The sequence below is a fragment of the Cricetulus griseus genome, chromosome 2 (assembly GCF_003668045.3).
Source record: "Cricetulus griseus strain 17A/GY chromosome 2, alternate assembly CriGri-PICRH-1.0, whole genome shotgun sequence".
Taxonomy (NCBI): domain Eukaryota; kingdom Metazoa; phylum Chordata; class Mammalia; order Rodentia; family Cricetidae; genus Cricetulus; species Cricetulus griseus.
The window spans coordinates 203,180,159-203,194,863 of record NC_048595.1 but is presented as its reverse complement, the minus strand read 5'-3'; the positions used below and the strand labels follow the sequence as shown (position 1 = coordinate 203,194,863).

At 40.5% G+C, this 14,705-nt stretch overlaps 1 protein-coding gene across 9 annotated transcripts in view; it reads left to right on the top strand.

The window, feature by feature from the left end:
- Nucleotides 1-14,705, top strand: part of Apc (APC regulator of WNT signaling pathway) — a 104,061-nt gene that overhangs the window by 55,852 nt on the left and 33,504 nt on the right. For 7 of the 9 annotated variants that reach the window (XM_035440208.1, XM_027400701.2, XM_027400703.2 and 4 more), the window contains exons 6-7: nt 2,552-2,665; nt 7,617-7,700. In XM_035440208.1, coding sequence (XP_035296099.1) covers nt 2,552-2,665; nt 7,617-7,700 — 198 coding nt within the window. The remainder of the gene's footprint in view (nt 1-2,551; nt 2,666-7,616; nt 7,701-14,705) is intronic. The other 2 variants (XM_035440207.1, XM_035440206.1) reach the window with 1 other exon arrangement.

Genomic DNA, 14,705 nt, shown 5'->3' with positions numbered 1-14,705 from the left:
CTTAAAAAATAAATCAAAGGTTACCCTCAGCTATATAGTAATCTGAGGCCAAGCTGGGATACATGAGGTCCTGTCTAAAAATAAATGGAAAAAGAAAGCTTCTGAAACATATTAGGAATCTCAAGGCTGTATATTTCATCAATATTTTATGTGATATTTAAAAAGGGAAATAAGGCAGGTGTGTGGCTCAGACCCACAGTGTTCTGGGCTGTCGGCCCTGAGGATGGTTGTGAAATCAGGGCCAGCCTGAGCTGCAGTAAGACACTGTCAGCATGACCTGCATTCTTAGCTTCAGCTTCCACTATCTCATAGTAGTTTTGAGAGAACACAGTAGACAAAAAAGTGAAAATAAAAGGAAGAGAAGGCTTCCAGAGTGTAATTAACTGGGTTTCCCAAGTGCACAAGCTAGAACTCCAGGCTTAAAGTGCTCACTTTCCTAGAGCAGCCAGGGGTCTTGGGAGGAAGCGAAGGGTCCCTCTCCGTGCAGGGCCCTCCAGACTCTCCTGGCCTTTAAGACATCATAAACAGGGAAAGGCAGCTACTGGGACGTCTCTGATGAATGAAGATTAAAGGATCCAGAGGGTTTGGTGAGATTTTAAAATTTGTGATTAAAAATAGCACAGCATGGTTTTATTATCGGTGACTATGAATGGAGAATATACAAAATCCAGAGCTCTGTTGTCTCCATGAAGTCAGGGTCAAGAAAGGGCTTTAGTATATTTCACAACTCAAGAGCAGTGGGTTACTATCAGAAGTAAAGATCAGCTGTCAAATAAATTCAGTAAGTAATCATGTTTGATAGAATACACAAGAATACGAAATCATTATGGGCCATTAGTAACATTAGTAAACTTGCTTGTATTTTATAATCATTTACTATACTTTCCTTTCTTATTATGAAAGCAAGTTAACAAGCACTTCCATGTGGAAATATTTATCTGTTTATCAAATTATCATAGTACTTACCAACTCAAAACTGTATTATTATAATAAGCTATGTCACATTCAACGTTTTTATTTGGGGGATGGTTGGGAAATGGAGGACAAATGAGAGAAATAACAATATAGACTCGAAGAGAGTAAGAAATGACACTCAGTGGGGCATGGTGGTGCTTGCCTTTAGTCCCAAAAGCCCAGCTCTAGGAAGACAGAGGTAGGCAGGTTTCTGTAAGTTCAAGTCTAGCCTGGTCTATGTAGTAGCTTCAGGCCGGCCAAGGCTGCATAGTGAGACCCTGTCTCTAAATAAATAAATACCATGCAGAGCATTTTATCTTTCAACGTGTCCCTGACTTTGGAGTGCCTACAAAATTGTGTTCTGTACATGAGTGTTTTGTTTGGGAGCAACTTAAAATGACAACATTTTGGACCAGACACACCAGGAGCAGTTCTCTATAAATAGCATGAGGAGTGTGAACAGTCTTACAGCATTTCTTCATACTCTCCATGACCCCTAATGTCTCTGCTAACTGTTCTTTTATCACTTCATATTCTTCCTCCTTTTTATCCTTCTGTATTCCTGGCAGTTATCTCAGTGCGAGGACCAGTGATGGGTTAACACTCACTTTGTGAAGTGCTTGCCAAAGTCACCGCTGATTTTGTCTGGCTATTAATGTTTATTTTAGAAATAGGCTTTTTTCTTACTCGTTTTCTTCATTCTAAAAATGGAATTTTTTTTTCTCTCTTAAAATCAGAAAGGTAAGAGTAATGCACACCTATCTTTGATTCTCCCCGTGATGTCCATGGGGAGAATCATAACCATACTAGAGTTATTGTTTTGTTTGAGACAGTCTCATGTAGCCCAGTTCTCTTGAGCTCCTGTGCGGCCAAGGATGACCTTGAACCTCTGATCCTCTTTGGCTGGGATTACAGGTCTGTGCCATCACACCTAGGTTTATGTGGCATATTAGGTAGGTACTCTTAGTAATTGAAAGTAGTGCCTCAGGGTTGTGGGTGTAGTTCAGTGGCACTGTGCTTGCCTAATATATACAAGGGTCTGGTTGACCCCTAGCACCACAAAAGTCAGGTAACCAATCAGGTGCCCCTTCAGCAGATAAAAAAAAAAAAAAAATCATAAGAGGACAAAAGTTAGGTCCACTTTAACTGTACTATTTGCATATTTTCAATGAAACAGTTTAAGTTAAAGCTTTTTTTTTTTTTTTTTTTTTTTTTTTTTTTTTTTTTTTTTTTTTTTTTTTGAGGCAGCTCTCAATCTCGTTAGGGATGCCAGCTAAGCCTGGTGCCCATACTCAGGATTTAGGATTCCTTAGAGAAAAAAAAATAGATTTCTTAAGTATGGTGACTTACATAGTTATTTACTCAATTTTTGTTTCGGTTTGTTTTGGTTTTGGTTTTTGATATTTTTTTTTTCAAGACAGGGTTTCTCTGTGTAACAGTCCTGGCTGTCCTGGCCTCAAACTCAGAGATCCGCCTGTCTCTGCCTCCCAAATGCTGGGATTAAAGGTGTGTGCCACCACCTTTTAAATGGACATTTGTGTGCTTTTTAGTTTTACTAATAAACGGTGAGAAATTAATATGTTATTTGTGGTTTTAGTTTTCCTTACAAACAGATATGACAAGAAGGCAACTGGAATATGAAGCAAGGCAGATCAGGGCTGCAATGGAGGAGCAGCTTGGCACCTGCCAGGATATGGAGAAGCGAGCACAGGTGAATGGCGTATTCACACACTGCACACATCACAGCTTTGATAATGTTTCTTAAACTGCATTATTATGATATCTGTGGAGCCAGGGTTCAGTGGCAGAGCACTTGCCTCACATGTACAAAGCCATCAGCACCATCAAGGAGCCTGTCTTGTGTCAGCACTATTTCAAGATAACAGTTTCTCATGACTGTGGGCAGTGATAACCAGTATTGACTTAACTCTGCCTCTGCCATTTGGCTATTACTCATCTTGCATAGAATCCTAGGGAGATGCTGATTTCCTGGCAGCCAGTAACTAGCTTCAGCTGCTTTGAGATGATTATTTCTTGTAATCTTAGTTTTCGGAAAAACAAAAACAAGCAGCAGCAATCTGTGTATGAGATGCTAAGGAGGACAACATGAAGGATAGGGATGAGGATAAACCACACTAAGGTCACAAGAACATGGGTTGATTTCACTGTTGAGCCCTTCTGTGTGCACACAGATGTGTGACTGCCTAGTGTTCTAGCCCTGTAGGGGTTTTCACAGGTGCTCTGTCGGCTCCAAAGTGAGCATGGAGAATTCTTTATTTTTGCTTTTCTAAAAAACTTTAAAGATACATTGGAAGAACATTCAAAGATTATATTTAGATAGCAACTAATAGAACAAATTAATATTTGTATTTTGTATAGTGGTATAAATACATGTATTCTGTAAAGTTGATTTAGTCTTTTTTGAAGTTTTTTCATACAGTATATTTTGGTCATATCCTTTCCTCTCCAACTCCTCCAAGATCCACTTCATATTCTCTCTTTCTCTTAAAATGAAAATAAAACTGAAAGGGGGAAAACAAAATCTCAGAGCCTATTTCGTGTTGTCTAACTAATTATCCCTGAGCTTGTGGCCTGCCCTCGGGTGTGACTGATGCACTCAGTGTTCAGCCCTCTCCCAGCAGCTACAGTTGCAAATAACTTCATGGTTGGGGTGGGATTTATGTTAGAATATGGTTATACGTGAGGTAATATTTAACACCTGTAACATGACACATTTCATAGCTGATTTACAACTAGTTAGGGAGATATCTGAAGGTTTTTTGGGTTTTTTTTTCCTTCTTTTTTTCTTTTTTGGTTTTTCGAGACAGGGTTTCTCTGTGGCTTTGGAGGCTGTCCTGGAAGTAGCTCTTGTAGACCAGGCTGGTCTGGAACTCACAGAGCTCTGCCTGCCTCTGCCTCTCCAGTGCTGGAATTAAAGGTGTGTGCCACCACCGCCCAGCAGAAAAGAATTTCTTAAACAAGATGAGATTATAAAATATAAGGCTGATGAATTTTACTGATTCAAAATAAGAATTTGTCTTCATCAGGAACATTGGGATAATGACAAGCATGTTACGAACTAGAAAAAGATAGACACTTAGAATTAAAATCAAGAATCTATAACCAGTTTCCAAAAATATATTCTATTTACATTTATATTTAAATTTGAGATTTTCATGCAATTATTTTTTAAATGTCAAGCGGACTTGTTTCCACAAAAAGAAAACCTTCATTGGTTTTATATAAATTTTCATTTTTAGACTATAGCTATGGGTTATGTTTTTTTCTGTTCCTGTTTTTAGAGATCCTTGAGAACATGGGTAGTATAACAGACATAAAAATTCTTATTATATACAGATGTAAATAGATACATCCCAAGGTTTCTGATCTGTATCCCAGAAGAGAGATTAACATGACTTCTTCTTGGCCATTTTGTTAAGATATGTGCATTAGTTCTTGCTTCACTCTGGATATGGCATAGTTCATTAACATTTCAGGAAATTTAATTTCAAATTTTGAGTAATGCACACAGCAGACGTTTTCTCCTTGGGAATAAGCATATGCAGACTAAGTTTTAAACTACAAACAAGATGAAAAGATTGCTAATGGGAGGGCTGGCCTTCAAGTGACAACAGCAGTGCGAGATGACATCTCGGGTGCACATGGTTTTAAAGTGGAGCGTGTACTAAATACCCAGAAGCACTCCTTTTTGTAAGTGTTGTACCAAAAAATGACAATGGAGTTAATAGTTCTGATGGAGTGGTGGCCCCAAGAGCACATCTGGGCCAGCACGGTGCAGGATTCATAAAGAATCACTTATTCTGCAAGAGCTTCCACACTTGTGACTTCTAAAAAGGATGTGGATACAGCCCCCCTCCCCTGCCTGGCTCGGTCTAAGTGATCTTCATTTTCTATAGTGTAAATGTTCTGGATTCATCTCATAGACCTCAAGCACACGATACTAACTTTTTGTCTGTTTAAAATGAGTTGTACCATGTCATGGGAATAAGAAGACAATGGAAATGTTTGTAAGATATCTGAGAAAATTACTGAAGAGTCTACTGTACTGCACAGTGAGTGCCTGCACATGAAGTGAAAACAAGACAGCAGACACCAAAATAGCTTAGTCCAGGCTTTGTGGCATACACTTAGAATCCAACCCCCAGGAGGCTGGAGCAGGAAGGTCGAGTTGGAGGCCAACCTGAGCTACATATTGAACCCTGTCTCAAAAAGGGACTCAGATGTGAGTAACTCCACCTTAAAAGAAATTTGTTGGTTAATTGCTGTGAAAAATGCTAGCACTTAAGTCTTAATGTAAAAGAGCTCAAATTAGTAGAAGAAAATGTAAGACATTGGAGGCCTTAAGACTGAAAACTCTGGATGGTGATGGCTCACACCTTTAATCCTAGCACTGGGAAGGCAGAGGCAGGGGAATCTCTAAGTTCAAGGCCAGCCTGGTGTACAGAGGGAGTTCCAGGCAATACAGAGAAACCCTGTCTCGAAAAACAAAATAATGGAAACTCAAAAGCAATAGAAGTATTTTCATAAAATTCTGTCCTACGGGAATAGAAAGGGAAAATAATTTCAACAATATAAAGAAAACCAGTTAATAGCCCTAAAATATGAGGATTAATTCTTGAAGACAGCCCTTGTTTTTAAATGAACAGAGGGTTGGCCAACAGTGTGTTCAAAGGATGGAAAAGTCCAGTACTACATGTAGAAATAACTGGCAAATAATTCAGGGAAATTCAAAACCTATTTCTGTCCTTGCATTTGTGAAATCATCTCTGTTACCAGTTTGGTTATTTACTTACACTTTTTCAGTGACATCTGGTCCCACAGAATGTTAGCAAAGGCTGGAAAGATGCCCATTGGGTTGAAATAGAGCCTGCTTCTAGCCTGGTGTGGTGTTCACACCTTTAATCCCAGCACTGAGGAGGCAGAGGTAGGTGAATCTCTTGAGTTCCTGGCCAGCCAGGATTTCATAGTAAGATTATCTCCAAAAAAAAAAAAAAAAAAACAGAACGCAGAAAGCAACCACAGATAATACATAAGTGAGTATGCTGTGTTTCAATGGTTTCTTCACAGTGTGAATGCAAAACTACCATCATTGTGGTCCTTGTATTGCAAATAAAAGCAATGTTCACTTGGAAAGCAGACGCCAAAGGAACACAATTCAAGACCACCCTCAACCACACAGCATGCTTTAGGCTAAGTGGGCTAGATAAGGTGACTTTAGTTGCAGTAGGTACTTTAGGAAAGTCCTAAAAATACTGAATTATAACAGGAGTAAATTTAAATAAACCCTGATGTAAAACAAATCAGATTTTTCTCTTTACAGCTATGCTGTGTTTTATGCAAACCTGTTAGCTTTATGGGTCTTAGTTAGGGTTATGATTTCTGTGATGAAACACCATGACCAGAAGCAACTTGAGGAGGGAAAAGGGGTTTATTTGTTTACACATCCCAAGTCATGGTCCATTGAGGGAAGCCAAGGCAGGAGCTGGTGCAGAGGCCATGGAGGAGTGTTTCCTGGCTTGATTCCCCTGGCTTGCCCAGCCTATTTTCTTATAAAAACACAGGCCCACCTGCCCAAGGATAGTAGTAACACCACAGTGGGCTGGGCCTCCCCCAGCAATCAATAATTAAGGAAATTCCCTACAGGACTGTCTACCGCACTTTTTTTTTTTTCTTTAATCTACAGCACATCTTAAGGAGGCATTTTCTCAGTTGAGGTTCCCTCCTTTTAAATCATTCTAGTGTGTCAAGTTTACCTAAGACTAGCCAGCCAGAGTATAAATACAAAATTAGTGTGGTAGATTAGGTTAAACAACAGTGGCATGGTGGCTCATAGCTAGCACTTAGCAGTCTAAAGTGGCATTATGGTGAGTTCAAGGCCAGCCTGGGCTACAGAGGAAAAGACCCTATCTCCATAAAATAAAATAAAAAAATTAAAGATTAATTTTTCAAGTATAATTTTTTCTATTCCTTGAAATATTTTTAATAACTTTGGGAGTGACTGAACCCAGGGCACCACATTCATTTAAGTTTTGACCTATCATAGTACATATACCACACAATTGGATATATAATGTATTTTCATAATTCTACTAGACATACTTAGAGATTTATTACACAAAATTCAATAGATTAAAAACCCAAACTGACCCCAATAGTCATTAATGTGTGACTATGTTACATGTGTGACTGTGTACATAAAAATGTTTTGGTATAACATTTGGTAGCTGTAATGATTATTTACGCTAATGTTTTTCATAAAGATATTAGTTCTGGAGAGATGGACTTTTAGTGAGAGCACATACTGCTCTTGCAGAGGACCCGAGTTCCAGGAGGTCCTGATGCATGTGCACATACCCACACATCTATGCATAATTAAAATGATAAAGGCAAACTACCCTTCATGGCTGAGCCCACTGCTGTCTCTGCAGTTTGCCAGATCTGTTTTCTTTGCACTGTTATTTAAAGTGAATTCTTAGAGCTGGACAAATGACTCTGTGGCTAAAGGAGTTTGTTGCTCTTCCAGAGGACCCAGATTAGGTTCCCAGCACCTGTGTCACACAGCTCCACAGGTACCCACACATATGTGTACACAGAGACACATAAAAAATTAATATCTGATTTGTTCTCTTCTTTTATTTTAGCGAAGAATAGCCAGAATTCAGCAGATAGAAAAGGACATACTCCGTGTACGGCAGCTTTTACAGTCCCAAGCAGCTGAAGCAGAGGTTAGTAAACTGCCCTTTTATTTATGTGCCGATGTATATAGCTCTTTCCAGAAAAGAAAATGCATGTAATTAAATGTGAAATGATTGAGAAATGGACCTTCTAGAGAGAGACTTTTTTTTTTAAAGATTTCTTTTTTTATGTGTATTGGTATTTTGCCTGTATGTATATTTGTGTGAAGATGCCAGATACCCTTGAACTGGAGTTACAGACAGTTGTGAGCTGTCATGTGGGTACTAGGAATTGAACCCAGGTTCTCTGGAAGAGCAGCCAACACTCATCACTGCTGAGCAATATCTCCAGCTCTGAAACATGTTATATCTTTCAGCACTTAAAATTTAGTCACTTTAGTGTCAGCTATCAATTCGTATAATGAAATTACGGACTTGGGCTACCATTACCCTGTAAGTGGGTTTTTCTTATGTGTAATTCATAATAAGAAAATTCCTCAAACATCTTTACTATGATTATCCCACAATCCTTATTGAAATGACAGTAAAAGCACTAAATGGAAAAAGCACAAACACTAGGGGAAGTGACAGAAATAAAAATGGAGGCTCTGGAAGAGTTCCTCAGACTTAACTATTACAGCATGTTATAGAGAATAAGAAAGCCACAACACCACCCAGTGCATATTGTGGAGTCCTAAAGGGTTCCAAGACTGGCTGTTCAGGCCACCTGTCAATATAAGTATTAAAGGGGGCTGAAATCAGGTTAGTTGAAGATCTGTTTAGAAGCAGGTGAGGAGAATGGAGAGATGGCTCAGCAGTTAGAGCTAGCTGCTCTTCCAGAAGAACCAGGTTGGATTCCCAGCACCTGCATGGTAGCTTATAACCATCTGTAACTCCAGTTCTAGGGGATCTGATGTTGTCTCCTGGCCTCCATTGGTAGCAGGCTTGCCCATAATGCACATACATTCTTTTTTTGTTGTTTGTTTTTGGGTTTGTTTTTTTGTTTGTTTGTATTTTGGTTTTTTGAGGCAGGGTTTCTTTGTGTATCCCTGGTCATCCTGGAACTCACTCTGTAAACCAGGCTGGTCTCGAACTTGAGAAATTCACCTCCCTCTGCCTTCAGAGTGCTGGGATTAAAGGCATGAGCCACCTCCAATCTATGGTGCTCATACATACATGAAGGCAAAACACCCATACAGCTAAATAAAGTTTAAAGAAGCAAGTGAGTCTCCCAAACTATTCCACATCTCAACACAACTGCTTGTTGTTCCCCTTTTCAATCCTAACAGAAAATAAGTTGGGCCCCACCCCCATTCCCCCAAGGATAAGAATCTTTGAATAGACTACAGAGAACCTGGTATAATTGAAGCTAGAAGTACTGTATAAAAAGCTGAATTAGTTGAAAATTTACTTAGTGGTGAAGCTTCTGTTGTCCTCCAGTTTTGTCTTCTCTAGGCAGGCTTCTGGAAGCAAAATAAGCTTCCCTTAAGAAGCATAGCTAGCCCATTCTGTGACCACTGTAGCTGGCAAACTTTATTTAACTTCCTCATAGCCAGCTCTCTCTTCAGTATGCATAGACACTAATGATGACTAGACATTTAAAAGGATCTGGTAAGAAAGATGATAGAACTAGAGGTCTTTCTGACTCCATTAGTTTGATAAATATAATCCCTCCCAGACATTCCCAGAGACCTGTCTTCAAGTGACTCTAGAGCTCAAACTGACAATCAAGATTCACTATCAATCACTTCATTTTGGGTCTAAAACTATCCACACTTATTGTCTAGCAGTTTAGAAATTCAGGCCTTAGCCAGGCGGTGGTGGTGCATGCCTTTAATCCCAGCATTCAGGGGGCAGAAGCAGGTGGATGTCTGTAAGTTGGAGACCAGCCTGGTCTACAGAGCTAGTTCCAGGACAGCCAGAGATGTTACAGAGAAACCCTGTCTCTAAAAACCAAACAAAGAAATTCAGGCCTTTCCAAACATCCAGAATGCTCAGAACTCACTAAAAACTCTATACTTAAATGAGTCTACTTTTATTGTAAGGGGACATGACAAAAGCCAAATGGAAGAAACATTGCAAAGTCCAGAGATGAAGTGAGGTGGTGGAAGGTGAAAATGTCTGTCATATGCTCCCCCTTTGGGATCACTTGTGGGTTTTGATATGTATTTGATGATGTAAAGTGGTGCACCCGAAATACTGGCAGTTCCTCAAAACATTAAATGTAAAATTGCCACATAACCCACCAATCTCATTCCCAGGTGTCTAAAAGAAATGAGGTCATATTAGCTACATAATGATTTTTAAATTGGGTATTCTAGCAACTATATTTATTGTAGCCCTAAAGGAGAGACAATACAAATATGATATTGTTATGCACTGCACTTAAAATTGGGTACTATAAGTATAATGTAGATGACTTTTGAAAGCTTAAGTAAAATAAACCACATAAGTCCATTTATAAAATTCTCAGGAGACTGGGGAAATGGCTTAGTGGATAAAGCACTTGCCATACAATAGTGAGGACCAGGGTTAGGCAGTTGGAGCTCACATAAAACCGCAGGTATATGGGATCACAAGAGCAAGGGTCAGTGAGAGAACCTGCCTTGGTACATAGAATAGGGGTGACCTCACAGAAGACAACCAGTGTCAGCTTTGGGCCTCCACAAGCGCATGCACACACAAAGCACACACATTTTTTAAAATTAAAATTAAATGCCCAGGAAAGAAAATTTATAAAGATACAACTTAGGTAAGGCCTTATGTAATCCCAGCACCTGGCAGGCAGAGGCAGGGGGTTAGAAAGCCAGCCTAGGCAACGTAGTGAGGCCCTGTCTCCCAAATGAAAACACAAAGGAGAACAAAGTAGGTCAGCTGCTGCCTGGCACTGTGAATGGTAATATGGAGTCACTATAACTAAGCTGGAGAGAATTTACTATAATAATAAAAATATTCTAAAACTAGATTATGGTGATGCTTGGTGAATTTATTAAAAATCATTTTAATTGAGCACTTAATGGCTGTATTTTGTGGTACTCAGCTGCTTAAGCAAAACTGCTGCTTGCTTGCTTGCTTGCTTGCTTGCTTGCTTGCTTGCTTGCTTGCTTGCTTGCTTGCTTGCTTGCTTGCTTGCTTGCCTGCTTGCTAGGCCAGCAATGCTCTCCTGTTACCCAGCACCCAGAAGGCAGAGGTAGGGGGATCAATAGTTCATGTCTGAGCCTTGGCTACATAGCAAGTTCAAGACCAGCCTAAACTACATGAGCTCCTGCCTCAAAAAACAGTCTTTCTTGTCAGTCCTATCACCTATGGTAGTAAACTTTCCATTTTACAGGGGTATAGGGATGTAGACACTTGTCTACATTGCTGTTTACCAGATGTCAGCCGCAGCCTCTCTATATGCAGAAGAATAGTAACTAAGGACAGTGATCCAAGAGTGCAGGCATGCCTCATCTGGGATCAGAGGGGACTGAAGGGTCAGTCACAGGCAGTCCTTATGGCTTAGTCTTTCTTTCGCTGTGTCTTCTCTTTCTTAGACAATCTACTTCATGTTTTAAGGCTTTAGGTACATCTTTATGCTGTTCAGTTTATTTTTCTTGTCCTGAGTGCCACATTTTTAATTTGTAATTCATGTACCTACCATGTATTACCACTTAGGATTTGTTAAAGATTTTAAATCCAACATGTCAAAAACATAATTAACAGTTGAATGTGGTGGCACACACCTTTAATCTCAGAACTCAGGAGACAGGGTCTGGCAAATCTGAGTTTGAAGCCAGCCTGGTCTACATAGTGAGTTCCAGGCCAGCCAGGGCCACAGGGAGACCATGTGTCACAAAACAAAGCAACAAAAGCCCACCCCACCCCACCCCACCCACACACACCCCTACCTGTTACTGGCCTCCTCCTTTTCAGCCTCCATCCGTCGTCTTTTCATGTATAAATTGTGTGAGCTAAGGACCATCAGACAGTACTTCATACCCTGTAGCCATTGTTGGTTATTTTTACATTGCTATAGCAAAATATCATACTCAATGCAACTTCAGAGGGAAAGCAGGTTGGGGAGATACAGTTCGTCTTGGTGTGCAGGGCATGAAGCCACTGGTCTGATTCCATCAGCAAACAGGAAAGGGGGAGGGGACTGCTGGTGCTCTGTGCTTTCTCCTTTCTCCCCTTTTCATTCGGTCCAGAACCCAGCTCCTAAGTGGTACTGTCACTTTCAGAGGAGGTTTTCCTGTCTCCTAAGCAATTACACCCTGATCCTCAGATATTCACAGCCACCTCATAACACAAAGTGCATTTAGTCCAACTCTGAACACTCCATAGTCTAGTCAGTTCTAACACTTCAAAAAGTCTACTGTCTTTGGAGACTTAGGGTACTTCCTTACCTGCACAAAGTAAAATAACAACTGTGACATTTTTTAAAAGGTGACATACAGTAGCATAGTAATACTGACTGATGGACTGAAGAAGCTTATTGTAACGATAAAATATTCTAAAATTGCATTATGGTGATGCTTGGTAAATTAATTGAAATCATTTAATTGAACACTTAATGTGCACATTTTTGTGGTACTTGACTGCTTAAGCAGAATTTCGTTTATTTATTTATTTATTTTTGTCAAGCCAATAATGCTCTCCTGACCCAGCAATCAGAAAGCAGAGGCAGGGGGATCAATAGTTCAAGGCCCAACCTCAGCTACATAGCAAACATTCCCATTCCAACATGAAGGACTGCAAGGATAGCAAGGAAAGCTAGTGGGAAACCCAGCACGGCAGATTCCACATGCTGTTCTGCCTCTCTAGTTCTCCTCCTGCAGCACGTGCAGCCTGTTAGGTTGTTTCTGTTAGACATGTGCAACCTCTTCAGAACATTTTATAGTCCTGCCATCTCCAAAATACTGAGCTATTTATTGCAGTGTAAGCTTCACCTTCACATCCTCACGAAGTGGTCTCTCAGGGCCTCCATGCAGGGACTCTACCTCTGCCACATGTTCCCAGCAGCTTCCTGGACTCTTTGTGCAAGTTTTCATGAACTATAAATCTTGACATTGGATGCCTGCAAAACCACAGCCCTGTCCAGTTGTGAGGGGTAATCTGTCGAGTTTTTACCATATCTGTGGTGGCCTTGGCAGCAGAACCTGGGAAGTACTTTCCATGGTAGTTTTCAAGCAAGGTGACATTCTCATTTCAGTTTCTCCCCTTCCTTGTGAATTTATGCTTTTACAGGCTGGAGCCTTCAGTGGATGGAATCTTGGCGGCAAGACACCTTTTTACAGAGAGAGTGTGAATTTCATAATTGTGCCAGTCTCTACCATTTTGGATGTTTGTCTGCACTGCTCCTTAATCTAGCTTGAGACTCTCTGCCTGCCCCTTCATTTGGCAGATTTCATATTTTTCATCTATTACTGTAAATCTAAGAGCAGTATATGAAACCATACCCCAGTCTGTATGTTACACTGTCTTGAAATTTCCTCTACCAGACAACTCAGTCTGTTACCTTTGAATTAAGCCTCACTCTGTTTTTCAGGATATGGTCAAAAGCAGCCTTTTTTTTTTTTTTTTTGGCCAGATGTAACACAGCTGGCCTCCAGCCCAGTTCTTGCAGAATCTGTGCTCCTCTGTGAAACCTGAGAGCATAGTTGTCTGCCTTTCTGTCAGCAATCTGATCTTCAGCACTCTCACAGAATGGCTCAGTAAGCTCTGCTTAGCAGTGGTTCTCAACCTGTGGGTCACAACACCTTTGGGGTCAAACAACCTTTTCACAGGGGTCACCTAAGACATCAGAAAAGCACAGATATTTATATTATAATTCATAACAGTAGAAAAGTTATAGTTAGAAATAGCAATGAAAATAATTTTCTGGTTGGGGGTCACTACAACATGAGGAACTGTATTAAAGGGTTGCTGTATGGGGAAGGTTGAGAATTATTAGTTTATAGTGGTTTGTCTAGGGTTTCTGTAGTCCACAGACCAGTTTCAAAGCCTAACTACCGTGTGCTCAGGGTTACCACAGCAACAGCCCCACTCATGACACTTTCTGTGTAAGTTACTTTTCTGGTTGCTGAGAAAAATTGCCTCACAGAGTTAAAGAAGGGGCTCATTTGGGATCACAGTTTGAGGGACACAGCCTGTGGTGCTGGGAGGGGATGGGGGTAAGATTCTTGGGTGGGTAATCACACTATCCCTGCAGTCACAAAACAGGTGAATGTTAGTGTTTGGCCACTTTCTCCTTCCCTTTGTATTCAGGGTTGGGATCCCAGGGGTTGGTGGTGCCCGTATTCAAGGTGGTCTTTCTTCTTGTTAAAGGCTGGGGGCCTGTAACTCACAGAAATCCACCTGCCTCTGCCTCCTGAGTTCTGGGATTAAAAGCGTGCGTCACCAACACCCAGCCCAAATTATTTCATGCACATGAGTGTCTTTGCCTGCTTGTATGTCTGCACCACATGTGTGCCTGATATCGATGGAAGTCAGAAGAGGACATCAGATCCCCTAGGGCTATAGTCATAGACAGTTCTAAACTACCATGTGGATGCTGGAACTCTGGCTTGGGCCCTCTTCCCACTTTAATTCTGCTTACCAATGACTTGTGGTACTTCAGCAATATTATAAGCTTTTGATAGATCACAAGAAGTCACGCTTCCTCCTGCTCCAACTCATTTGCATGTGATCCTGGACTACCAAGAATGTGCCTTTTCCTAGTCATCAGTTCTTCATTCCAGTGACGTGTCCTGAAAAGCTCTTGTGTGCTATCCTTCATACAACTCACAGCTTTCCTTTGTAGCACTTGTCAAAGTTTGACTTTATTATTGTCGCTTTCATTATTTGACTGTGTGTCCAACTAGACTAAGCTTAGAAAGCAGATTGAATAGTGGCTAGTTTTAGTTGCACTGTGTTCCCTAGTGTCTAGGATAAGCAGATAGTAATGTTTTTTTCCTGCAAATACATTGACATCTTCACGTGCACTACTGCCATGTCTTTGTGGTCATCATTTTTGACTCATTTTGTCATAGGCTAACTGTATTTCTACTCTGGTTGATTTTGGTCTTCTTCTGAATT